Source organism: Haemorhous mexicanus, chromosome 10, assembly GCF_027477595.1.
Source record: "Haemorhous mexicanus isolate bHaeMex1 chromosome 10, bHaeMex1.pri, whole genome shotgun sequence".
Lineage (NCBI taxonomy): Eukaryota > Metazoa > Chordata > Aves > Passeriformes > Fringillidae > Haemorhous > Haemorhous mexicanus.
The window spans coordinates 16685036-16712020 of NC_082350.1; the positions used below are offsets into that span (position 1 = coordinate 16685036).

Here is a 26985-nt window from a genome sequence, read left to right on the forward strand (position 1 = left end):
AAACAGTCCCTGGGCACCCATGAGACATTTGGCAGGAGGACTAGGGGTGCTCCATGCCGAGCAGATGTGGGGATATGGGGACAAGGCAGCAGCGGGGCAGGATTTCCACCACCCGGCAAGGATCTCGCATTTCTCCCTCCACCCTGGGGCTCTCATTAAATATACTGTGATATTAAACCAAAACTACTTTCTTAAAAACATAAAAATAAGTAGGAGCGAGCAGGATTTGGGGAAGGAATGGGGAAGGTTGTGGACTCTTCCTCAGGACATGGTAATGAGGAGCATTGGGTGAAGGCAGTTCCAAGGTGGGCTCCTTGATTCCAGCCTGAATGGGACATAAAGGAGATCTGGCTCCTTTCCCATATTTTAATGCTGTCACAGTCGAATTTATCACTCTGAAACCGGTGGAGTTGTTTCAGGAGTGAGGGCTGGGGCAGCAGCAGACCTGGGAATGCAGAACGCAGACACTGGGAACTGCACCCCCCTGCCCGGGATGGACACAGCTCCCAGCACGGCTCTGACGATAAAAGCAAACCTTCCCGGGCAGGCAAAGGCTGCTTCGACTGTCACTTTAATTGAAACCTTCTGCAGTCGTATACTTCACCTTACGTTTAATGATTCACCTCTTAAGCAGCCCACTTGTACCTTTGTAATCTTTGGGAAGGTTAACTTGTTGATCCTCGAAACTTGTCTGGAGGGAGAGAGGCAGTTCGCAGGGAGGCTCGGAAGGAAAAAAGTATCAAGTTTTCTGATGAAAAGTGTTTTTATTGAGGGAGAAGGAATGAGAAATTAACTGCAAAATTCAGAAGAGCCGATGAGACTTTGGAAAGAAAAAAGAAAAGAAGAAGGAAAAAAAAAAAAGATTTAAAAAGTCAATAAAAAAATAGGAGGGGTGGGGGAGAGCAGTTGGGTTTAGTTCCCAGTTCCTGGGAGATGGTTTATTTCTGCTTTATAGGAATCAAAAATATATTTGTCATTTACCAAATTAAATAAAAATAATCCTAGCATTAAATTATTTTTAGTACATTAAGAGTTACATTCTTATGGGCAATAATCTATTTGTAACACTGTAATGGAGTAACTGGCAATTTCATACAGCTTCAGGATCGATTTTTTCCTATTTGCCATGTACCTATGCAAATAAATATCCCATTTGATTCATGTCCATATCGTAGAATCTGCCTGCTTCTTTCTTACTCCTTTAATATTTAATTATTTAAAATAAGGAGAAATCTCATGGGAATTTTTGTCTCAAAAAATAGCTGACTTTTTCTTGTCATTCGAGAATAACAGAAAAAAGATGTGAAAATCTAATTCTTTTAAAGTCCTAGAACTGAAACTCAAATAAGGACGAGGAGAAAAAAAATCTTAAACCCCAGAAACCAAACTTCCTCCCCTCTCTTTTTACATGAATATTCTGAGTTTTTACTGTAGCTATTCATAGTCATACCTAAATGTAGCCTATAAATCTACTAATATATTATTTAACACTCTAACTACTGGTATAAAAATTATAAAATATTCTGTTGGCAATACATTTAATTGAATTCTTTTTAGAGACAGCTTGTTACTGCCAGACATGCTTTTAGAGATAGTACGGAGAAATAAAAGAATTCCAGAAGGCAGTAAAACAAATAATCACCATTTTCACCATTACTTCCAGATACCCTCCTTTCCAGTCACTAAATCCTTTAAGTCTAAATCAAAGAGTTTCCGTGAACAAAATTGCACAGATCATTTCAAAGAATATAAAAATTACGTTGATGTTTTATTTGAAGAGAGAAATTGAAATTCACACAGTTCTCTACTGGCTGAGAGTCCGGGGAGTTATTAAAGGAAAAAAAAAAAATAAACGAGGCTAGTTTAGCCTGAACTTTAGAGGCCTGTTTCAAAACGATCCGGGTCAATGCAAATCCCTCTCTTAATTACAATGTGCTTGTGTCTTTAAAAGTTTGAGACGTTGTCCTTCTTCTTAGTCTCTCTGCTGATTTTTAATATCAGGTATCTGCAAGATTCTCTGAGATGTAAGAGTAAAAAATAATATTATAAACCATTCAAAGCAAGCACTGCTTTTTATTCCTTTTATTAGTTTTTTCTCCAACAAAGCAACTTACACATTGGGTTTGAACCACCTCAGCACAACTCCTAATCAGAGAAGTATCTGTACGGGTTAGTGAGGTTTTTTCATTGTAACCTCTGAACGCAGACATATCTGCTGAAAAGAAAAGAGGTCAGTAGTGCTGCTCAGCCACAGGCCAGGGATTTTCAGCTTCCACTGGTCTCACACTTCAGTTTGGTGTGTGTGAAGATGACAAGATTTGAGGACAAGCAAGGGATAGAGCTGGGGATGCTGATCAGGTGAAGGCTCCCCCACCACATCCCCTGCCAGGAGGCTCCTTACCCAGCACAGCCCCACTGAGGCACGGACAGGCTTTGGTCCATAACTGGTTAAAAATCGACTGGGTCCAGGGTGGGGTGGGAGGTAATCTTTTTTTTAATCTGCAGCTTGAAAACTTTAGGATGAAGTTGCCCTTTTAAATCTAAGATGGGGCAGAACTGATGTGTGGCTGTGAGTGCTCCGTGGAACGGGGACAGTCCTTACCCACCTTCCGAGAAGTGCTGTTTATGCTCAGCCGGTTTGGGAGATCAGGCAGGAGACAGGAAGATATCTTGCTCCTATGTGGCAAGAAAGTAATTTTTGACAGGCAAGTCTACACTGTCTCCTGGCAGCAAGCAGATATGCCAGTTATTTGGGCAATTTTGCCAGAATATTATCCTGGGGGTTGATGTGCACACAGCGTGGATGTACACCCCTCCATCATCAGAGCAGCTCTTCTTGCAGAGTATTCATCCGAGAGTGATTCAGTACCCCAAACAGGACGTCTGGACATGGCACGGGGGTTAAAACGTTTTCCCAGGCCGTGTGGGGAGCCATGGCATGGCATGGAGGCACTGAGGGCCAGCCAGTCTCACACCCCTCCACAGCCCCTGGCTGTCCCTCCCTCCCTCCAGACCTCATCCCTCTGGTCCTGCCCTCCAGGGCACCCTGTGCTTCCCCTTCCCAGTACCCACACAGATGCCAGCAGATGCCAAGTGGTATCTGCAGCCACCTAAAGCTTCAGCAAAGGGAATAACACAGATTGGGCCGGGGGCTTGTGGCCGGTGGGCTCAGCGAAAGCCAGGCCAGGCGAGGGAGAGGTACAGTCAGGTGTGCCCAGGACGTGCTGGGACAGCCAGGTTTTACCACAACATTCAAGTTTTTCCACTTCCAGCCCTTTCCCTTGCAGTAAAGACCGAGTTCGAACACAAATGCTCAAATTTACAACAAGAAAAAAATAAAAAAGAAAGCAAGAGAAAGGAGCCCCGATGAGCATTGCAGCACCCCACTGCCTGCCATTCCCATAGGCCCAGCTCCTGCTCCCTCTTCTCCTCCCAGTCGGAGCCCATGCCTCTTCCGATACCCAGGAAAACATTTTGTTCTGCGTTAAAGGCTAAAGCTAACACATGACCAGCGAGAGGCAGCAGTTTGTTTAGCTCTTGGAGTTTATTTTAATTGCGGCCTTGTTTTGTAATGAGGACGGCTGCAGCAGGGGGAGCCTGCTGGGATCCGGGGGGCTGTTCCAGAGGAGTTTCCTTATCAATAAAAAGAAGTCTCAACTATTTAAATTAACAACAACTGCATGGCATGCATGCTCAGCTGCTTTGTTTTCTGGGAAGTTAAACTGTACATATTTGCTTATTAAGGATTTCAGTGGCTGGCTGGGATCACAAGTCCCTTCCAAGCACCACCTTTTACATCCCCAACCTCCACTGGGGAGGAATGAAGACGAGAGAAACGGGCCCCGTATTCATGCTGACAGATATAAAACAGCCTGGTAAGCCTTAGTAGTTTGTTATGATGATGCATGAAAAAAAAGGAGGAAAAAAAGTTAAATCATGTGATTTTTATGCAAATCAGATGAATTGGACGGTTTAAAAAAACCTTAAATGTCAGGTAGATAAGATCACATACACCTAGAGCAGTGTCATGATGTTCTCTGTACATTACATTCATACTGGAAACCAAAACGTGTTACAGAAATCAGACACCCACAAAAAGCTCTGAGATTGCACTGAGAACAGGTTCCTGCAAAGCACCGGCCTCTGACAAAAAAAAAAAAAAAAAAAAAAAAAGGCAAAAGAAAAAAAGTAGGTTAGATTAGAAAACAAGATAGCTGAATTCAGGCAGGGACTCGGCTGTCCCTGCGCAGCCTGGCCTCGCTGCATTCGCATTAATATGCACAAAACTCCTTTTAAGTAACGTTCATGCGGTGGCACCCAGCTCCAAAACAGGCAGGCTGTTCCTGAAACCCATCCTCATGCAGTGGCACCCAGCCTCAAAACGGGCAGGCTGTTCCTGAAACCCATCCTCGAGGGCTACGGGGAAGGAGAGAGGTTCACAGGCTCTCTCCTGTCAGGTTAAACTTTTCTCTCTTAGACACAGTTTTTTTTTTCCCCTTTAAAAGTCCTGGCAGTTATTTTTGTGTGAAGATGGGGAAGCCTTATGGCCTGAAGGAGTTAATTTCAAAAGAAAAAATTATAGTGGGGTACTGTTTATTTAAGCAGTGTTTTGTAGAAGACAAGGCATTTCTTTCCAAGGGTGTGGTTCACCTGGGAAAAATACGCACTGGCCTCAGTATACCATAAAAACCTTCTCTGTGTCCCCTGGAGGGAAACGACCCCAAGCCCAGGGACTCCCCTCACTGCCAACTAGCACCTCCAGCTCCGAGGCCCTTCAGCACCCAACTGCAGCTCCCAGGGATGGCTGAATAATTTCACACTGCTCTGTGCCCTGCACGCCAGCACACAGGCAGAGGGGTTGTTTTTCATCCCAGGAGCTTTGCCAGGGGAGGACATGAAGAAGCTGGAGAGGGACAGTCCGTGGGAGGGTGTGAGGCACCTGTGGCAATGCCCAGCACTGCTCCTGCCTCTGTTCCTGCTCCTGGGGGCTGCTCCAGCACCACCAGAAATACCCCTGCCAACTCCAAGAGGGACCATTTCCCAGCAGCATCACCCCTGTTCCGGCACTGCCACCACTTTGAGGGGTGGCACTCAGGGCTTCAAAGCCTTGCCTGGGTGAGGAGCTCTCTGCAGCATAGAGGGTGTTTTTGAGAGGAGGGTGCGTGGGGCTGACCCCCCCAGCAGGGTTGCCACAGCCTCCCACAGGCAGGGCCGAGCTGCTGCTCCTCCACGTGCCACACAGGCACCTCGTGGGTGTGCAGGAGCCACGTCGAGCCCGGGGCCGCTGAGAAATGTCCCACAGCCAACGTGGGGCTGCCGGTGGCTTTGCACACTTCCCACCGCGGGGCCGCCGTTGTCCCCCAAAGAAAAGACACTTGCTGCCGCTTGCAGAGGCAGGGGAAGCTGTCCCACCGAGACACTGCCACCCTGGCAGCCACCACCGCTGCCAGCAGCTGCCATGCAGGTCCCCAGAGCTGGGACAGGCAAAGGAAGAGGGTACCAAGGCCGCACTCAGCAAAGATCCCTCTGGGCAATTGTGGGAGAGGGTTCCCAGGAAAATTACTCCATCCTCAGCTCCCTGAAGTCCTCAGCAAGGCAGCACAGGGACCACTGCTGCTTTTGGGGCAGCAAGAAGCAGTGGGGAGCAGAGGTGGGTGGCAAGAGCCCGTGGGTAGCTGCAGCCGGGCCCTGAGTGACAGCGAGGGAGTAGAAGGTTGACACCAGAGCAGAAAGGCCAAAAACTCAGCAAAGGCACCCAGGCCGCTCAGCTCCCAGTTCGAAAGGGATGCTGCTGGCTGCTCCCTATGTCCCCGCAACGAGGCGGGTTAGGATGGAAACTCTGATGCAAGCCCGGCTTGGCTATGGCCAGGCAGAGTGAGAAATCTCCCCCGTAAGAGTGCTACTTGAACGGAAGCTGTGCTCGACCTCGGGTCTCCACCAAAAATCCCCCAAGCGGCAGCCCTCTCGCTGCTGCTCCGGAGCGTCCCGCGGGCGCCGGGCTCGCTGGGCTCCGGCTAAAGCGAAAGCGTCACACACTGCAGAGAAATGACAAACAGAACTGATCTGTCGCTCCCAACAACCCCCTTCCTTTGGGTTTCATTGCTGGGGAAGAAGGAAAAAAAAAAAATAAATCAGAACCCCGGAACAGAGTTGCTACTCTTGGGTCCGTCCCTCCTTCGGTCACTTGCAGAGCCGGGAGCCCCCTCCCTGCCCCGGGCCGGGATCGGAGTCGCACAAGTCACACGGCTCCAGCTGCACTCACTCCCTGGGAATCCCATATTGCATTTTAACTACAGGGAAGCCGTCTCTCCAGCATATCTGTACCACCCCAAGTGTCTCGGGAGTACCATCCCTGTCTTGCCACCGGGCTATTTTTAATGACGAGTCCTATTAGCAGAAGGGCTTTCTTCCTAATTTGTTACCCCCCCCCCCCCCCGCCCTCGCCGCCCAACCTCCTTGCTTTAAAATGTTTCGGTTCAAGAGCTCAGCTGAGAAATCAAAATAAAGGCAGCACCCGGGCACTTTGCGTCCAAGACGGCCGCTCCGTGGGCTCGCCAGTGCTGGAATCAGTAGCTCCGAGCAACTGCACCAGTGGACCGAGGGCACCGTGACCTGCGGTGGTTATTCTCGTAAACAAATTTCTATTAATCACCAGGGCCCGGGAATGCCTTCACAGCCCAGAGCGTGCCTTCCCCCGCTCCCCACCACCCCGACCGGCAGCTCGCAGCCCAAAAACCCGTCCGGGAAAGCAAAATGAGCGATCTGAACCACCCCTAAACCCAAGCCTTGCTGCAGGCCCCCAGGAAATAAAAACGGGAGGCTGGGGGACAGGAGCAGACATCTCCAGAGATTTACATCTGCAGAGGGGAGCGGGGAAGGTTGGGGTGAAAGGTCCCCTCCTCTGCACCCCCTGCGACACCCACCCGAGACACCGATTGCAAGGCTTTGCATCATTCCCCCCCTCCCACCTCCCAGCAAAGGCCTTTGCCCAGCAAGACGCAAAAAGTGCAGAAATAAAATCCCTTTCCAGAAAAGCCAAAGCGATTTTGCATCCCCAGCACAATACAACAATTCCATACAAGCAGAATATTTATAGACTTACAGGTTATTTTGCAACAATAACAAAACAGCTACACAGAATTAACCCACCACTTGAGTGTCCTGGAAAGGAAAAGAGAACACGGATGGAAAAAAAAAAAAATAAAACAAAAAATCATCAAAATGGTTTGTTTTTTTTTTTTTTTTCTGGAGAATTCTGGTAAAGAAATAAAAAAGAAAAAAATTTGAAATAAAACCAAAAGTGCATATTGGGAGTTCATGGGGAACTGTCTTTAAGGAAAAAGCTTCCTTCCCCAAGAGTGAATCCCACTCGAGGCCCTGAGCCGAATGTGGCTGTTTGCAAAAAAATTATTCTAAAAAAAAAGCTGAATGAGGGAAAAAAACAGTTAAAGAAAAAAAGTAAAAATCCAGAACAATGCAGCTGGCTCCTGGCTTTGCTCGCTGGGTTGTTTGGTTGGTTTGGGATATTTTTTTTGGGGGGAGGGTGTTTTAGAAACGCGAAAGTGGCCCCCCGCCCCAAAATAAATAAATTAAAAATAAACAAAGATAAATTACAATTAAAAATACATATATATATATACATATATATATGTATATAAAAAAATAAAAGGCGCATTTTTTTTCCAAGATCTCTTCGCTCGTTTTCGGAAAGGTTTGGGAGGAAAAAAAAAAAAAAAAAAAAACAACAAAAAACCAGAAGCGGAGGCTGGTGGTGGCAGGGGGGTGTAATGTGTGTTTGCACCGCCCGGAGCTGTGCCCGGGACCCCCGTTTTCCTCTCCCGCCGCCGTCGCCGCCGCCGCCGCTGCTCAGTCCGCGCCGCGCGCGTTGCTCCGCGCCCGCGCGCCCCCCACGTCACCGACAGCACCCGCCGCCACGTGACCCGCCGGCCGGGCGCGACCACTGCTGGAAGGGGAGAGCGGGGAGGGGGAAGAACGGGGGGCGACACCGTGAGACCCCCGCCGCCGCCGCGACCCCCCCGAGATACGCGCCCCCACCTCGCCCACCCTGTAGGCGGCGTCCCCGGTGGGGCGCGCACACCAGGAGGGGCGCGGCGCCGGGGAAGGCGCGGAGGGGGGAGGTCCGTGGCCCTCCCCATGCCGAGCGCGATGGTAGAGTCCGCAGCTCAAATTCCGAGAATTGGGCTCTGTTGATTCTTAGAACTGGGGTTCTTAGAAGTGGTGATGCAAGGAGTTTCTAGGAAAGCCCGGAGACCAGGTGATTGCTGCTTCTATTGCCGCGGCCGATTTTACCCTTTAATTCTCTCGCTCGCTTTTTTTTTTTTTTTTTTTCTCTCCATTTTTTTTCCCTCCTCTTTCCCTCCCTGCCCCGCTCCGACGCTTGGCGCGGAGCCGCCTCTATATATTTCTACCCATTTTTTTTTCCTCTCCCTCCTCATTCCTTCCCCCCCCCCCCTTTCCCGCTGCAGGTGCCCTTTATTTTTTTTTTTAATACTATTATTATTATCATCTCAATTTAATTTTTTTCCTGCTTTATTTATTTATTTATTTCACATACACATCCCTCCCTTTTCCCTTTCCCGCTGTCAGGCGAGAAAAAATAGGGAAATTGGGGTGCCTGCATGTCTTCAACGCTGGGAGCGTGTATAAGGGGAGGGGAGCGGGGTGGGTGGGAGTGTCTCCCCTCGCCGTCCTCTCCCGGGGATTATCGGTTATCTGGGATTATTGGCTTTCCCGCACGCGTGACGGCCGGGTGGGGACGGGGGGGACGGCGGCGGCTCCTCTCTGCACCTGCAGCCGCTCCGCGGGCGCAGGACGGCGGCGAGCGCAGGCGGCCGCCGGGCTTGTGGCGTGACTCGGGGTCCGCTCTCAATGGCTGAATCTTTCGGTCGGGGTGTGTTATTTTTCTTTGCCCTTTTTTTTATTATTTTTATTTTTTCTCTTTTTTTTCTTTTTTTTTTTTTCTTTTTTTTTTTTTTTTTTGGTGTGTGCGTGTTGTGTCGCTGTTGTCGTTTCGCCGCCGCACGAAGCCGCCGCGGAGCGGGGCTGGCGGCGGCGCGGGGGCTCGGCAGCACCGGGCACCGGCCTTTCCGCGCCAGCCCCCATTTCTCTCTGTTTCTGTTATTAAAGCATTTTTATTGTTATTCTATCCCCGGCGCAACCGCGAAAGGGCCGGTGCGTTTTGCAACCTGTGGCGGGGCTGCGCCGTGATCTGTCAAGCCCCGGGCTAAGAGCGGGCGGTGATGGAGAAGACTTGCGGCATTTCCCTGCCCGGGGAAGGGGGGAGCCCGCGGGGAGGCTCGGCCGCCGCCGGCCGCCGGCCCCGGAGCACTGCGGAGCGCCGGTCCGGCGCGGCGGGGACCGCGCTCGCTTCGACGGTGCGTGCGGGGCGGTTGCCGGCCGGGAACCCAACCGCGATGCAAAATTCGCGAAGGGGCAAAAGTGTATGAAGCGACTCTGCGTATCACACGCAGGGCTGAAAATAATAATAATAATAACAACAACAACACCCGTGGGGAGGAGCGGGCGTCCCTCGCCGGGGGAGGGAGGAAGGCGGCGGGCGGGGGGAAGCGGAGAGCAGCCGTGCGAGGGATGCGAGGGACGGGGTCCGGGGCGCGATGCGTGCGGAGCCCCCCGCTGCCCCCAGCGCAGCCCTTCCCCTGTGTTTACTACCGCGGCGGACTTGGCGCGGGGACAGGCGCTCGTAAATCTGCCGCCGGCAGCCGCGGGGCTGGCCCCCGGCCACACGCTATTCCTGGAGCGAACGGCCGCGGGGAGCCGCGCAACCCCAGCGCCGCTGCGGCCCCGAAACCGCCGAGAGCGGGCGGGGAAGACAGAGCGCTGTTTGTTTTGGTTTGTTGGGGTTTTTTAATGGTTTTTATTAGGTGCGTGATCTTGTGGGCGCATATTTTTTTTTTTTATTTTTTTTTAACCTCCCCCTCCCCCCCTTTAAAAATAAAAGGCAAAACAAAACCGAAAAAGCCCAACTTTGTTATGAAAACTTTCGTGGTCGGACGGCAGCGACCTCTCCCGGCCGCCCCCCCCCCCCCCCACCCCCCGCTGTTCCCCCCGCCTGTAGTTTGCAAAGTCACAATATGAAATGTTATGAAATCGCCTCTTGGGAAGGAGGGAAACAGAAAGCAAGGCATTTGCTTAGAAAAATCCGCGGCAGCCTCTCAGATGTGCCTAAAAAGCTGCCTTTAACCCCCCTGTTGCATTTCCAGGGAAAAGGCAAATCTGGGCTTAAAATCATGAGTCAAAATCAACAAAAACAAACCCATCCCAGGTTAGTTTTTTCCACTGACTTCAGAAGGCGCGGGATCAGTGCGAAGGGAGGCTGGGGACAGACGACTGAGGCTCAGTGAGAAGCTGCTACGTTGGTCCGACATCTCTGTCTTGGGCCAAATTGCTACTTGTGCCAATGGAAGTGTCAGCAGGGCCGGGTTTGGGATCTGACCCTTATTCGATCTGGGAATCTTATTGATTCCTCTCCCGAGCGTTTAAATGCTTTAAAAATTATTATTTGCCATACTGTTTCAAGAATTTAAAGGATAAGAGCTTTAGGAGCAAATGCAGGCTCCTTCCTCCGGTCCTTGAGTGGGTTACAGTTCAAAAATTGCTCTAAAAATATTTTAAGGGAATCCTCTCTTTATATATGTACAGAGAAGGAGAACCAAAGATTTTATTTTCTCTTAAGGGTAGGATTGCTGGTTTAAAAACTTGCATTATTGATGGCAAACGTTTTGCCCCATGAAACATATCATCAAGCCATTAAAATATTCAAAGGGTATCTAGAAATTTTCCAGAAGAATGGATTATTATTTTGTTCCAGTAAGAAAAGAGTTCATCTCTTGGTGTTCAATTTTGATTGGCAAAACAGATCAAAGATCTCTTGAGATGCATTTCAATTCCAATTTCCAATCCCCCTCAGTTCTGTCTGAGTCAATATTGGGAGAGGAAGTGGAGGTTAACTGGTTAGTTATTATTGCGAAGGAAGAAGTTGGAATGAGAAGTGATTCTTACTAATCCCACCCCAAAAACAAAGCAAAAAAAAAAAAATCTGTCAAAAGGCTTTGTGACACTTTTTAGACATCCCTGTTTGCAGTGCAGGGAGGATTCAGCCGGCTGTTGGATGGTACAAAAATAAACCTAACAGAAACATTAAGTTTTTCAAAACAAGGCTGGAAAAGCTCATAAAAATAATGTTGCTCAGATGCGTTTTAAGAGAAACAGAATTACATCGACAAAATTATATGTTTTCCAGGTTTGGTTGGGGTGTTTTATTTTCCAAGGGGAAAAATTGCTCCTGCAGCAAAGCGAACTGGTGCCATCTAGTGTCACCTCCCGCCGCTCCGCGCGGGGCTGGCGAGCCCGCCAGCCTCGGGAGAGTGGGAACATGTTTATTAACTGCTCGTTAAAAAAAGAAAAAAAAATGCTTGCCAGCTTGGAGGAAGGTGGCAGAGGAAACTCTGGATGCCACTGAACTTACTTAAGGAGCCTAATTGGAAACAACCGAGTGCTTATTAAAGTCACTGACATTTCCATATGGAGTTCTCTTTGGGTCTGGTCATGAAATCACATGTGAAAATCTTTCCGAGTTGTGGTGTTAATCTGCCCTTGAATTTTTGCCTAATTTAGGATATATTGTAAAGCCATGCTTTTTTTCTGTTTTCTTTTTTTTTTCCTTGGGCTGGGAAAACTCTCAGTGTCGAACTGCAGCAGGCCAATATGAATTTGTAGGAATAGTATTTGGATTTGGAGCACATTTTTTTTCTTAGTAAACAGTAATGTTATCCTCAAAACCCCATACAAATACAGGTGGTAGAACTTTGTGTGCCAGTCCTATGTGGTAGGACTGTCCTCTCACTTTATTTTTCCATGAAAAATAAAACCTTTTTTCAAAGTCTATAGATGAATAAAATTAAGCTCTAATCAGTAGATGCATTTCTCAGTGTGCAATTTATGTACCTTCATATATTTATGATGTTAAGGTTGAAGAACTGCTTCATGCCTGGTTTAGTCTGCATTCTGTAATACCTGGGCTGGGAACTTCACTCAGAGAGCTTTTACTGGTTCAGCTGGAGCCTGAAATGTTGTTTTCATTTTTCTGAGAAGTTGGTAAAATCTAAATTTGGTGGAAGGTTGCTTGTGTGCTCATAACCTCTTGCTCCATTTTATAGTAGCCTGGGAGTCTATAAACGGGAGCCTGTATGCCAAGTGCCTGTATTCTTCTCTAGATCTATTTTTAAACCATTCTTCTGTTTGGCAAAAAGTGACACTTGGTTTCCATGTTTACAGCAGGCATTGGCAAACCTCAGGAGTTCACAGTTTGCAGTTTGGTTAGATCAGTATCCAAAAGTCAGCATCTGACCAGTGAGCTCCTTCAGACTGCAAATTTAGACTGCAAATGTAGTCCTCCTTTTTCCTTTTTTTTCTTTTTTTCTTTTTAAAATCCAAGCTAGATTGTATGTGTTAGCATCACTGCAGGATGCTGGCAGCCAAAAGACACACACCCCTAAATTGGAGCAAGTGACTGGTCTTTAGAACTGCTTTAAAACCCCAGTAATCTCAGTGGAGCGTCCCATCTGAACCAGAGACAGAACTAGGGGCATTTGGGAGAGGGGCAGGAAGTTTTTGATCTATATTGTTTTCCTTTCCCCTTTCTCCTGGTCACTTGCTGCCTTTGGGCTGTATGCTGGGTACCCATGGGGAATGTGGGACCCCTTTTTATGGAGGAGAGAGCTTGAGACAAGCGCACTGCAAGACAGGGGGCTCTGAATGGCTCCTGAAGAAGGTGTCCTGTAGGACTAGATACTCTTTGAAATTCACCTCCTTAAATCTGTTTGGCTAAATATAGGGGCAAGGGGGTATCTCTCCCTGGCCAAGGCACCCCAAACTGTGCATGTGTCTCATCCCATCCAGGCGGGATGCCAGAGCAGTTCCTTGCTGCCAGGAGGAGCTGTGCCACCCTCAGCCCCAGGAGTACAGAGTCAGGGAGGATCAGGTGCCAGCTGATAATTTTCTGTCCCAGAGCAGGGTAGGAGCAGGGTAGGTCCTTGGAGCCCAGCAGGGCCAGGGACCCAGCTCAGCTGCTGGGGACACCCGGCTCCAGCTACATACTGGAGCTGTCGGGTCAGCATCTCAGTGCAGGGCACAGTGTTGGCAGGGTACGGAGTCCATCTTCTGTTCTCTGGAGTAGCTCCCTAGATTTCAGCCAGGACACATGGTTCCTGCCTTCCCTTGAAAAATTAATGTGCCAGATTGCTTGGGGTCGTTTGAAATGCTGAGGAAGGCTCGACTCCTTGCTTCCCAAGGGCACGCACTGCCTCTGCCTCACAGCCAGAGCTTGGCTCTGTAGAGGGCAGGGGAGTCCTCTTTAGCAGGAAAACATTGGAGGCAGTTTTAGTGTGCTTACCCCCTCCCTCCTCTGCATTTTCTTCTGCAAAGACCAAAACAATGTGAGACTTGAGCTGGGCCAGCTTTCAAGGGCAATCCTTTAAACCCTCTTTTGAAGTATGAACTATAAAGTTCCCTGCGGCGCTCGAGAAAATATGCAGTTTTCCTGGTTCCAAATGCTGATAATAAACCCGTCCAGATAATGCATTGCATTTCCTAGAAACATTTGTTTGCTGGCAGGAAATTGGATCAGATTGAGACCGCTCGATAGAGCGAGTGCGATCCGCTCACGGAAGGGTACAGTGGAAAATACGACAGGGCTTGCGCTGGTGATGCTGCTTTTGATCTGTGCTGACGCTGTGGACTTCTCTCAGTCTCTTCTTGGGTTATTATTAACCCAGCCACGTTTTGGCCTAGACACTAACCACAAGCTACTAAACTAATAAAACTGCTGTGACAACTAAAGGACACTTAGTACGCCTGGATTGCGTGGTATCAGAAAGCTGAGCTGGGCACTCACACACCCACAGCCAAAAGCATCTTCTTCACCGTGGCAGCCACCCGTGGCTTTGCTGGGGCAGTCACCCACACCCCACCTCATTTTCTTGGTTGTCCCCCTGATCCCTGTTCAGGAGAAACCAGGCATTCCTTGGCAGGGTGGAGAGGCAACTGGCAGCATGCCCTGGCAGGCAGCGGGGATGTTCCCATGGGGCTGGGACCCTGCAGGGTGCAGGGACTGGGGAGGAGGAGGGCAGGATGGAGCTTCCCCTGGGCGGGCAGTTTCAGAACACTGTGTGGGATGAGGCTGTGGGGAAGGAAGACTTCACCCAGTCACCCCTCTAAGGTGATGTGAGTGAGTCGGCGCTGCAGGCTCTGGAGGGGTAGGAGATTGGGGCCCAGGGAGGGGGAGTGTTTGATGCCCTCCTCCCCTGCCTATGCGATCGGGGGTGGGAGAAGGGCTAAGACCACGGGGTATCACCATGCAATGAAGGATAGGGGAGCAAGGAGTTCCCCCCTGTGCACAGAGTGGGAGGAGGATGAGTGAAGAGGGATTTCCTCTAACTGGGAGAGTAGATCAATAGAGAGGCATGGCAGAAAAATGGATTGGAAGTCCCTGGTTCTCCCCTCTGCCATAGGGTAATTGAGCAAAGAGGGTCTCCCCTTTGCCTGGGGTTGAGCTGAAAGAGGTTCCCCCACACGAAGGTACACCTTCCCTGTGCTCACAGAGCTGCAGGGAAGGCAGGGCCAGCTCTGGGCTCCTTTCCAGGAATGGGTTTTCTCGGGGAGGTGCCGGCAGGGAAGGGCTGTTCCCTGAACCGCTGGGGCAGACCCATTGCCTTCCTGGAAGGCAACAGCAGTGACTGTCCCGTGTGGCCACCCCCAAAATGGGCCCTGTGCCCATTCCAGACCTTCCTCTATGGGCACAGCCTGCCCTGGCACACAGCCTCGAGCACTGCCAGAGAGCCCACACCTGCAAGGTACTGGTCAGGAAAACTGGAGGGGGGTGTGGGGTGTGGGATGATGCTTTGGCCCCAGCTGAGCCTGGAGGACCCTCATGGGATTTGAGGGGGGGTTTAGATGGCGAAGACCATGCTTGGCTGCAGTGGTTTTTTCTGCTCCCCATCAATGGTCTCTGGTCCTTGTTTGCTATCCTGTTCTCTCTGGTCTGAGTATCCTCCCGTGCTGGGGTACAGTGCTGTGTGAGGACTGGAAGGGGCAGGGTTAACCCAGCTCAGCACAGCAAGAGGAAGGAAAGTCCCTTTCCCTTTGCATGCCCACATCATGCAGCCAGGAGCTGCTTGGGATGCACCTGCCCAGCTCTTGGGGCTGTGGACGTTGCAGCAGCACTGTGCTGGGAAGGATAATTTGGAAGGGTGGGGAGGGGGCTGTGCTGGGGTCCAGCTCTGGGAGAGAAGCTGGGTGTCTCCCTGGCAGTGCTGTGCTCTCACTGTGGATGAGGGGATTTGGCGACAGCAGCAGCTTCTCACATGATGCTCTGGGGTACAGAGTTCATCTGGCTGTTTGTAACTTCGCTGGTTTACAAGTGGGTCAGCTTCTCACCTCTGTGACACTGAGGTGACTCCCCAGAGCCTGGCAGAGTCTGTCTGCCACTGTGGCTGAGGTTGGGGTGCCAGCCAGCTGCCCCAAGCACACACATCTGCTCATGTGGGCACAGGGATGTGCGTTGGGCTCCTTGCAGAACACTGTGAGTCCCTTGGCTTGCAATTGCCAATAGAGAGTGGCTGGCAGTGAGCATGCACAGAAAGGTCAGAGTCTGCAGTATTTGGGAAATGAGTCACTTTTTGTATGTGCATAAAGTTTTAAGCTGGCCGGGCTCAGAGTGGCTCTGAAGATTTGTGTTTGATGGCTGGAATAAAGCTGTAAGACATCCTCTGGGTTTTGTGTGTGATACCTTGCCTTAAATCTCATCTCTTCATCCCAGCGGCTCTGGGGATGGGAGGGGAGCTTGGGCTCCAGTCCTGCACATCTTCTGCAAGGAAGAGGGGAGGCAGCACTTGACAATCCCTTGTCTCACAGGGATTATTGGGCTTCCTGCAGTCTTAACAGTCTAGGGCTTGGTCCTCAAAATGGTGTGATGAAGGTCTTGGGGTTTGTTAGCTCACTTATTTATTGTGCTTCTACCTGCTGAGGCAACTCTCTGAGGACATTCTTCCTGCATTGGTGCCAAGTCAATTTGGTTTGGTTTAAGTAAATTTTGGAGGATTAGTATGAGTTCTGCCAGGCAATTAACTCCTGGGTTTCCTTGCTGTTCTGTCCCAGCTACATTGCTCGGTGAAGCCAGTGCCTGGAGACAAAGCTTGTGGTTTAAGGGAAGGCTTTGGCAGCAGCAAGAGGAAGGGACATTTGTTCTGCATCCTTATTGTCTCCACCACTGGCTTCCTATGCAGTCCTTGCCAAGTCACATGTGTACTTGACACCTATATCCTCCCAAATCTGTTGAGCAATCCCATTCCAGGGCGTTTTCACCAATGGTTGGAACATGTGGGTTTCGTAGGAGAGTGGCAGCAGATGTTTGTGTGTCATACCTGTTAACAAGGTGCTGGGAGTATGGCATGGCTTGAATGTGGCACTGGACAGGAATTCAGTTTTGGCAGGGGAAGAGTTATCTCCCAAAGAAGTGGTGAGAAAATTCTCGCTTGACTTCCTTTCCCCACCTGCCTTTAAGTTCCTGAGTCATGGAAATGAAAATCTCCTTGGCATCCGCCCATGGTTTGGGCTGGAGGGTGTGGAAGAAGCTATGATTGGATTCTCAAAGCCTGTGATTGTGATAAGAACGTACTGTACCGGAAGAAACAAATGTTAACCTTACTGGAGAGTAGAAGGTTTGTTATCTCTAGCTTTTATCCAACTGATACTTGAGCGAAATAGCAGCCTTGTGACCTGCCATGCCAATTCATAATTACCAGCTAATGTGGTGTTTGTTTTCTTGTGATTTATTTGTAGGTTTGAAAGAAACTTTTGGACTGTGAATTGAGGCATTGGGTATGTAAATTTAAATTTTGTGTTTTCCCTCTTAATCTGTCTCCCTCTTTCCTTAATGCAATGTTTCATTAGACCCAGCTGGAATTTGTTTTTGGGAGAGCAGCTGCTCTGTAGAAACTACTATACCTTCATGTGCCACTGGGGAAGGAGGAGTCAGGATTATGGGAAGGGGTTGATCATCAAAGAATTTTAACACCAAAGATGCACATTCCAGCCCAAACTTCAGGGAGACACGGGCCATCCTGGGCGCTGCTTGGGAGGACACCTCCTAGATGTGTCAGCAGGTGTTGTGTTGGGAGAAGGCTTCATATTCCTCGACTAACCCAAAGCTTGCTCATGAGCCATGGTGTGGGTAGCAGCCCAGCAGGTTAGATGAGTTCTACTCCTCACCAGTTAATTGGGAAACTGTGGACAGGTCTTCTCCAGAGTGACCACCACCTGGGAGCAGGAAAGTAGTTTCCTGGGTGAGGGCTGGTATTCCACTGTGGGCTGCATTTTCCACATGATGAAATCATTCAACTTCAGTTGGGACCTTAAGGCTTGTTTTGATTCCTGTGGCTGGATTTCCAGCCAGACATCACACAGGTGAGGAGGATGGCTCCTGAGGGAGTTTGGAAGGCTAGAAGCTTCTAATGTTGGAAACATTATGGAGATGAACCTGAGTGGGTGGAGTGGACTGGGGTGGGGCTGCCATGGGTGAGGCAGGGAGAAAGAGGAGATGGTTGGCTAATCATCAGGAGGGTCTGATTGCCTTCACCCACCAGCTTGATGAGACGTGCCAGATCTCACTATTGGGAGACCAGGGACCTCACTAGGCAGCCTGGCAAAAGCTTGGTGTGGTGCAGCACTGTTTGCCTTGGGACCAAGGAGCTGGTACTGCCCCTACCAGGAGCAACTGGCCATCTGAGCATGTCCCAGAGCAGCAGCCATCTCTTCCCTGAGTTTAAGATACTTGCCTGGTTGTTCTCCATTCTCATCTTCCTCTGATGCTTCTGTCTCCCAGACTCAAGATGGCCTCGCCGGCAGACAGCTGCATCCAGTTCACCCGCCACGCGAGCGACGTCCTCCTCAATCTCAACCGCCTTAGAAGCCGGGACATCTTGACCGATGTTGTCATCATCGTGAACCGGGAGCAGTTTAGAGCCCACAAAACAGTTCTGATGGCCTGCAGGTGAGAACAGGCTTCTTCCCTGGCTCCCTCCTTGCTTCCTCAGCCTTTGGCCTCCAGAAGCACTGCTGCAGTCCTGTGGGGGCTCGTGGGATTCACAGGGAATCCAAGAGAAACAGAACTGAAAGGGGCCGCCAAGAAATTTGTACCTGTAATGGGATTAGAGCTGAGACCGCTTCCCTCCAGTGTGCTGCCCTCACCTCTCTTCTTGTGTACCCACATCTGCCCACACACAGCCCATGGAGACCAGCAGGAGCACAGCAGCTGTGAGGCACATCCCTGAAGGCAAAGCACAAATGTGCCACAGGGACAGGATAGGAGAGGAGAGGGAGGGCTGGATGTTCACTGGGGTGAGGGAGTCTTCTGTGACCGAGGTGTCCCCTGCCACTGCTATTTTTAGAGCTATTCCTCTCTGGCTCCCAGACTGCTGGCTGCACCCATCTTAGTTGATTAATTTTTTTATTTTTATATTATTTTATTTTTAAAGCCTCATAGGGTCTAAAATCCCTTTCCAGCTCCTAAGATTGCTGGATTTGCTTCCCAATGAATGCTGATTAATATCCCACCATTGCTCAGTTGAATTACAGCAAATGCCTTTCAGGTTCTCTTGCTGACATGGGGTAAAGATTTCAAAAAGCCAAGCTTTGACTATTAAAATGTCTGAAAAATGTTTTGCCAACATTTCTCCTTTTTTTACTTTTCTGGTTTAAAACTGTGTGGATGCCCCAAGAGGCGTCTGAAAGAAATGAGTCATAGTGGAAGGGGGATGGTGGTAAGAACAACAATGGAAAAAAACCAAAAAAGCTGGGGAATTACTAAATGGAGGCTGTAGGGAGTTGATGATCAGGTGAGACCTAAAAGCAGGCTGTTCCAGTTGGGAAAAGTGCAGTGCAGAAGACGCTTACTAAGCTGAGAAACCAAGCCTGATAATAAGGGTGAAGCTCAGGGAATTCAGTAATTGCCTCCTTCTCCTCCTCTCCTCCCATTCACAAACCCCCTCTGTACTCAGAGATTTCGTACAAATTCTCCTTTTCTTCCTTTGAATTGTCATAACACTGGTCCTCTCTACTGTCTCCCCTCTGTAGTGGCCTCTTCTACAGCATCTTCACTGACCAGCTCAAGTGCAACTTGAATGTTATCAACCTGGATCCTGAAATTAACCCTGAGGGGTTTTGCATCCTCTTGGACTTCATGTACACCTCCCGCCTGAACTTGAGGGAGAACAATATCATGGCTGTGATGGCCACAGCACTCTACCTGCAGATGGAGCACGTGGTTGACACCTGCCGAAGGTTTGTCAAGTCTAGGTGAGTGCAGTTGGTGAGCTTTGAAGAGCTGGGAACTGTGTGTTTGGGTGGGCCGGGGAGGAACTGACAAACTATCTGCAAATATATCTTTAACAGCTGAAAATGACTTTGTCTCCCTCCTAAACAACTACTTTGTTTTCCCTATTCCAGTGAAGCAGAGATGGTGTCTGCTGTGAAGACCCCAAGGGAAGAGTTTTTGGCTGGACGGATGCTGGGCCACCCAGAGGTGATGGCTTATCGGAGCAGAGATGTCTCAGAGAACAGCATGCCTCTTCAAAACGGGTCCCTCTGCAATGGGAGGGCCTTTGCACCTGGCTTGATCAACAGTTTGTCTGGATCCCCCATTTCCTACCATGGATACAGCCCTCTCCCTCTAAATAGCTTCCTGGTGGATGATGAGTTGCGGGAGATGAGGATGCCTCTCTCTGAACTCTCAAGGGCAGGTGCCTTCCCCAAGGAGAGGATCCTGCCGTGCGACAGCTCCAGGACAATCCCCACTGAGTACGTGAGAACCATTACCGACATCTCTGCCAACATGTGCCACGCTACCATCTATGCTCCAAAAGAAGGTGCTGCTGAAGAAGCCAGGGGTGACATGCACTACAGCGTGGCTTCTGGGCCCAAACCTGTCATCCCTTCAGTCCGGAACAATCCCTACTTCCCCTGTGATAAAGTGGCCAAAGAGGAGGAGCGGACCTCTTCAGAGGACGAGATCAGCCAGCACTTTGAGCCCACCAACACACCCCTGGACCGCAAGGGGCTCATCAGCCCTCAGAGCCCACAGAAGTCAGACTGCCAGCCCAACTCACCAACTGAGTCCAGCAGCAGCAAGAATGCCCGTATCAGCCAGAACTCCAGCTCCCTCTTCACCAAAAGCCCCACAGACCCCAAAGCCTGCAACTGGAAGAAGTACAAGTTCATTGTCCTCAACTCTCTCAACCAGAACACCAAGCAAGACAGCGCTGACCAGAATGAGATGGGAACCCTCTCTCCTCGCACCTATGTGCCCATGTCCACTTGCCAGCAGTCCATGGAGCCGGAGCATCTCAATGTGCAATCCCCCACCAAGATAAGCGTGAATGGTGAAGACTCTACAATCCCACAAGCGAGCAGACTCAACAATATTGTTAACAGGTGAGAAGATTTCTACCCCCCATGCCCCTCCCCTCTGAGAAACAGGACTTCCTGCATTGTTGGTGAGGGTTTGGAAGTGTGAAATATCTGTAGCATTGGGCTGGGAAGTCCAGTCATGAGCAGATGGAATCCCCTGCTTTTGGTGGAGGGCTGCCAGTGACATTGAGTGCCACCATCCCCACTGTAGTGGTGCCAGCCAGGGCTGGCAAAGGAGCTGGGAATGTTGGGTTGTGAATCCCTGGGTAACTTTGGCAACTCTGGATGATTTCTGGAGCCTGGGTTTGCCTAGCCTGTGTTTCCACCAGACTCCCTATGCCTCAAGTTTTTTGTTGGCTGTAAGCATTGGAATAGCCAAAGTATCAGGGAACAATATGCTATCTTCTGGACCTGGATGTTCCTAAAGACATATGATGTCATTTGGTGATGGACATCTGAAGGTTTGAAGCTTAAGGATCTGTTGTTGATCAGGGCTATGCTGTGCAGCTCACCACAAAGATGTCCCCATAAAACATGGCTGTCCCTTGTGTTGGGAGGGGTGCAAACACCCTTGGTATCTCGAGCACAGCACGGGCCATCTCACAGCTGTGTACGTTCCTCTCCTTCCATAGGTCCCGGGATGGGTCCCCTCGGAGCAGCGAAGGGCAGTCCCCACTGTACATGCATTCATCGAAGTGCAGCTCCTGTGGCTGCCAGTCCCCACAACATACTGAGATGTGCCTTCATACCCCTGGCTCAAACTTTGGAGAAGAGATGGGGGAAACCCAGTCTGAATACTCTGACTCCAGCTGCGGTGAGTCTTGCATCCTCGGTCGTCTTTTTCAAACAGCAGTGGGGGGGGGCTGTGCAGTGTAGTGACCCATCACTGAGTGCCCTGTGATCAAACACACAGTCAGGCCTGTCCCAGATGCTGGTGGATCCCACAGTGCTTTATGGCCCCCTCTTAACAGCTGTGTGCATGCATATGAGGGACACACGCATATGGGAATTACTGCCTTCCGCCCATTCCCCAACACCATCCAGATACCTTGTGCAGGGAGGTAGTCACCTGCTGCAAACCTGGCAGATAAGGACAGGAAACAAGTGCACCCCACCCCACCAGAACCACAGGAGAATGAGCCTGACAGATGTAATGACCCGTAATGGGGATTGGGCAAGCTGGCATGTCTCATGCATCCGTCATGATATCTTTATTATCAGGGAGCCCAGTGTGCACATCTGGGGAAGAGCAGATAATGAGGCTTGCAATCTTGTTACAAAACCCCACAAGTCCAAAGACAGGTATCTGTGCACTCATCTGCCTGTAGATCAGGGAGCGGGAATGCAGCATTGCCACCTGTAGTGTGGGCAGAGATCCAAGGAGGGAGCCTCAACACAACATTTAAGAGTTGGGCATCCTCCTACTGGGGGAGCCTGCCTTGTGATTTGGTTGATGATCATCTTCCCAAGCTCAAGGCAGACCTCTGTACCTGTAAAGGTTAAAAGACCTCTGAAGGTGCAGGAATTGCTCCAGAGCTGAGCATCCTTCAGAGGATGCCTGATCTCTTGAGTGCTTTCATGAACCTCTCTTGAAGTTGTCCAGCTTACAGGCTGAAAGCAGCCTGTGTGTCACTAAAGGAGAGAGAAAGCTCTAAACTAGAGCTCATGGTGACTTTGCTCTCAAGCCATGCATGTTGTTACTGTGTGCACAAGGCCAGGAGGTAGCAGCACAATGCAAGCACAACTGAATGTAAACACCTACACTTGGCTGCTTGTTCCAGCACTTGCTCTGGCTGCCCCTCTCCTCCGTCCCAAATCCATCCCATAGCCTTCCAAGAAGGTGACCCATGCACTGTCCTTCTGATTGCTCCTCTCTCTGCCCTCCCAGAGAACGGAGCCTTCTTCTGCAATGAGTGCGACTGCCGGTTCTCCGAGGAGGCCTCTCTCAAGAGACATTCTCTGCAAGTCCACAGTGACAAGCCCTACAAGTGTGACCGCTGCCAGGCCTCCTTTCGCTACAAGGGGAACCTCGCCAGCCACAAAACCGTCCACACAGGTGAAGTGCTGGCTGTGGGGACAGCTTTGGGGAGGCTGTGGGTTGGTGAGCTCGTGGGTGCTTATGGCTGGGTTTGTGCCTGCTGCAGCATCCTCTCCTCTGTCTCACAAGCTGTCCCTGATGGGAAGAGCAAGGTGCTTTACTTGGCCAGGGAGCCCTTGGGCAGAGCACCAAACCTGGGAATGGGGGAAGATACCTGTCCTTGCAGCAGGGGTGGAACTCAACCTCCTTTGCTGTAAAGCACTGGGCACCAGTATTTTTAAAGGTGTCGTGCAAAATTCATAACTGGGAGCAAATGCGTGGCCTCCAGGTAACTTTGTGGTAGACTTAAGCAAAAAAAAAAAAAAATTAAAAATAGTAGAAAGAACATTTAGGGAGAAGTCTGAAATTTATTTTTACATCCTAGAAATCCAGGTCACATCTAGCTTGGCATAAACTGTGCTGATGGGAAAATCTGTGAATGGATGGACTCTGTGAATCAGCACAATGAAAGCTGAGAAAGGAATAGGATATTAAGGGTTTAGTCATTTGCTGACAAACCTAGGGCTTATTTTATTTCATGCTTTTAATGCTTAACATGTCAACAGCCAGTTCACAAGCTGCGGAAGGGAAGTCTGGGCTGATGACTCTGTGCTGCTGTACTGAATTAGACCCAAATTCCCACAGTCTCAGCTGAGCTCCCGGAGGGCTGAGACAACACAAGTACCAGGGCAGTGTTCAAGGGTGCTTACTGACAGCTCTAGGGAGATGTAGGTGCCAGCTGGTGTCCCAGAGTCAAGAGGAACAATGCTGTTAATCCTTGCTGGCAGAGCTGCCTGACTTCCTCTCTTGCCCTGAAGGCTGCAGCTCCCAATCCAAAAGAGAAAATCTGCCTCCTGAGCTCACCCTGCCCTGCAGACACACTGCCCAATGCTGCTTGTCCACAGCCATCTCCAAAAGGGACAGGAGTCAGGGCTAGTGTTTCATGCCATGGGGTCTGGCACCTGAAAGGACTGAACTCTGGGGAGCACCATGGATTCTGGGTGCTGAGCACACCTGTAGCTAATCCCTCACCCTTTCTTTTGGGCTCTGCAGGAGAGAAGCCGTACCGCTGCAACATCTGTGGGGCACAGTTCAACCGACCAGCCAACCTGAAAACCCACACACGCATCCACTCTGGGGAGAAACCCTACAAGTGTGAGACTTGTGGGGCCAGATTTGTCCAGGTGCGTGTGGCCTCTGGGACCTGCCTGGGGAGGTGGGATATGGTTGGATGTTCTGCCCAAGACTGGCAGACCTTCACCACCAAGACTGGTGATGCCTCATGGCAGAGAGGAGGGTGATGATGACCCAGCTTGCTACCTTGGGCAGCTCTTCCCATGGTGTTGTAGGATAAATATGGATCTTGAGGTCCGAGGGGGACAGTTTGGCTTAGTAAGGAAGCCTGACTGCTGGTTGTAGCTATTCTGCTCCATTTTGTCTTAAGGACTGGAGGTACCAGAGCTCAGACACAAGGTCCTGACTCCCAGCTATAACCCAGTAGACCAAAAAAGCCGTCTGGGCAGAACCCCATTCCCACAGGGATACCCTTGCTCCCAGTGGGATGCCATCCTCCCTGGGGCTGTTCTGACCCAGAGCTGCTCTCTGCAGGTGGCCCACCTCCGTGCTCACGTGCTCATTCACACCGGGGAGAAGCCGTACCCCTGTGAGATCTGCGGCACACGCTTCCGGCACCTGCAGACCCTCAAAAGTCACCTTCGAATCCACACAGGAGAGAAACCCTATCATGTGAGTGGCCCTGCTTTTTGGTGGTGGGGAATCTCAGCTTGGGCTGGGGGACAATGCTGCCAAGCCTGAGGGGCTGTGAAGACACAAGGGCATTTGCACAGGCCGGTTGCAGCATCCTAACGCCCTTTGCCAGCCCCATGAGGCCCCGCACGAAGGTCACATCCCTGCTTCTCGTGCCCCATTTCCCTCCCGGGCATTAGCTGATGCTGATGTGGTATTTTTTCAGGCGTGGCTGTGTTGGAAACACTGACATGCAGCCCAAGCTGGGTACATCTTAGTTGCTCTTTTCTTCCACCCCATCTGGAAGAAGGTCACACTTCTTCAAATAGCTGTGGCCTAAATTACAGCTGCCTGTGGTGTGTGGGGATAGGCGAAAGGAGCAGACAGCCTGGCCTGAGCTCCCCTCTGATGGTGATAACCACACCCAGCAAGCAATATGCTCTGCCTTGCCTGCAGCCCTGCGAGCTTCCAGCTTTTTGCTGGGGCTTTCCTGGCTTTCACCATCTGTTAAAAAGGGAATCCAAGAAGGGGTTGACATCCAAACATCCTGGAGCCATTCAGCTCAGCAGAGGCCAAAAGCAGCTCCAGAAATAGCCCTGTAGCTGGTTTGATCACCTAGATATGGAGCTTGGTGCAATGTCTGTCAGGGCCAGAGTCATCTCCTGAGGGACTTTTTGCCCTTTGTGCATCCCATAAACCAATATATACTGCTGAAAGCCTGGGATGGGGTGCCCGCAGGTGCTGCTCCTCCCACCATGTTCCCACTTTTCCCCTCGTCCGCCTGTATAGTGGGTGCAGTGTCCTGGGGCCCCTGGTGGAGCGTGCCCTGAGGGGAGGACGTGTCCCCTGCCACGGCGTTTGACACCCTCTCTCTTTGCCTGTCGCCCCGCAGTGTGAGAAGTGCAACCTGCATTTCCGCCACAAAAGCCAGCTGCGGCTCCACCTGCGGCAGAAGCACGGGGCCATCACCAACACCAAGGTGCAGTACCGCATCTCGGCCAGCGAGGTGCCCCCGGAGCTCCCCAAGGCCTGCTGAAGGCACAGGATTGCCCTCGAGGAGGTCGTCCTGGGCGGCATGGCGGGGAGAAGCTGTCCAAAGGATACTTGCAACACTTTAAAAGAGAAAAAAAAAAAAAAAAGAAAAGAGAGAGAAAAAATATTCATCACATGATGGAGTGCCTCTAAACCCATAGTACAGATAGGTGGAAAAACATTAGAAATTTAAAAAAAAAATTACAAATACACGGGTTTTATTTTTCCCAGTTATGTGAAACAAAAAGAAAAAATAAAATTATTCAGATCTTACTGTATATAAAACATAAAAAAATTTAAAATAGTCATTTTAAATGTCTGTGCAGTGGAGTGTTGATAAACTCTGGAGTCTAACCTTCACAGCCTTTGCCGTTTGAAGATGAGGAATGTAATGTTGATTTATGGGAACAGATTTTTTTTCTTTTGTATGCAAAATGTGTGTTCTTTTAAAGAGAAAGTATGCTATTAAAGAGAGGGCTTTAACTTTTTTAACCAAAGGTGAAGGAATCTATGGCAGAGTTGTAAATATATATAGATATAAATATATAAATATATATATAAAATAAATATATATAGACCTTTAAAAAAGCTATATTAAAAATATATAAAATGCATTAAAGGCTCAGTTGGACTCTGCAGGCAGAAGCCACTCTGAGAATCTTTATTATGATAGAGCACTTAAGGAGATATTTTAAAGTATTGCATCTGTACAAGTAAGAAAATATTTTGTCTAAATGCATCAGTGTATTTGTATTTTTTTGCAAGTGAAGGTTTACAATTTACAAAAAAGTGTGTATTAAACCAACAAAGCTGCAGAAGGAATTTAAAATAATAATAAAGTGTAATTTTTTTGTTCTAGTTCTCAGTCTGTATATATGTAAAATGTGGTTTCGCACGGTGCCTTTCTTTTCAATGGAAGTTTTCAGTGTATGGACTATATTGAGCTCAGTTTCTTCAAGGTACAGCCTGATGTTGCAAAAGGAGTTTTGGTGGAACTCTTAAGTGGGGGAATGTTTGGGTTGTTTTGTTTTTATTTTTGTTGTTGTTTTGGATTTTTTTTTGGTCTTATTTTACATGCTTGTGTTATAAACAATCTCGGGAGACAGGGTTTGGGCTGTGTCTAAACTGCATTACTGCGTTCTGTAAAATATAGCTGTACAAATAAAAGAATAAAATGAAGAAAAGTGATGTATGATGGAGTGAGAGGTCTGTTCTTACCTGTCCTTCTCCTTAAGAACCTTGAAGCCTGGCTGGTGCCTGGGGAAGGGGCTGAGCATCCCGAACCCTGGTGTGAGCCCTTGGCTTGGATGGCAGGGCCACTTTCAGCCTTGAGTGAGGGTGTTCTCTGGCAGGAGCAAGACTCAGGTTTGCTCTGGATCTTGGTGGGGACTGTGCCACCCCCTTGGTGCTTTCTGCATTGGCACCGAGTAGCCAGCAGGAACAGGGCAGAGCCTGGGAGAAACCTTTACTAACCAGCCCAGGGACAGCTCCAGATGGCTGAGTAGTTATTTATATTTCCTGGAATCCAGTGCACTTGCCAGAATTGCTCAGGGAAGATGACTGCCTGCTGCTCCTCTCTTCTCAGAGCCTGGGATGGGGGGGCCTGCTGTTCTGCCTGCCTTGTGGGA

At 49.7% G+C, this 26985-nt stretch overlaps 1 protein-coding gene and 1 long non-coding RNA gene across 2 annotated transcripts; one reads left to right on the plus strand and one right to left on the minus strand.

The window, feature by feature from the left end:
- Positions 1–1749: 1749 nt before the first annotated feature.
- On the minus strand, positions 1750–8088 carry LOC132331753 (uncharacterized). The gene is made up of 2 exons (XR_009487676.1): positions 2115–8088; positions 1750–2017 (listed from the first exon to the last, which is right to left on the minus strand). It is a non-coding gene; the product is annotated as an uncharacterized LOC132331753 (long non-coding RNA).
- Positions 8089–8162: 74 nt separating this feature from the next.
- Positions 8163–26549, plus strand: BCL6 (BCL6 transcription repressor). The gene is made up of 10 exons (XM_059855518.1): positions 8163–8275; positions 16879–16917; positions 17921–18088; positions 19171–19392; positions 19543–20526; positions 21135–21316; positions 22391–22558; positions 23633–23763; positions 24188–24325; positions 25218–26549. The coding sequence occupies exons 3-10, from the start codon at positions 17928–17930 to the stop codon at positions 25359–25361; spliced, it is 2130 nt and encodes a 709-aa protein (XP_059711501.1). The 5' UTR covers positions 8163–8275; positions 16879–16917; positions 17921–17927; the 3' UTR covers positions 25362–26549.
- Positions 26550–26985: the final 436 nt, after the last annotated feature.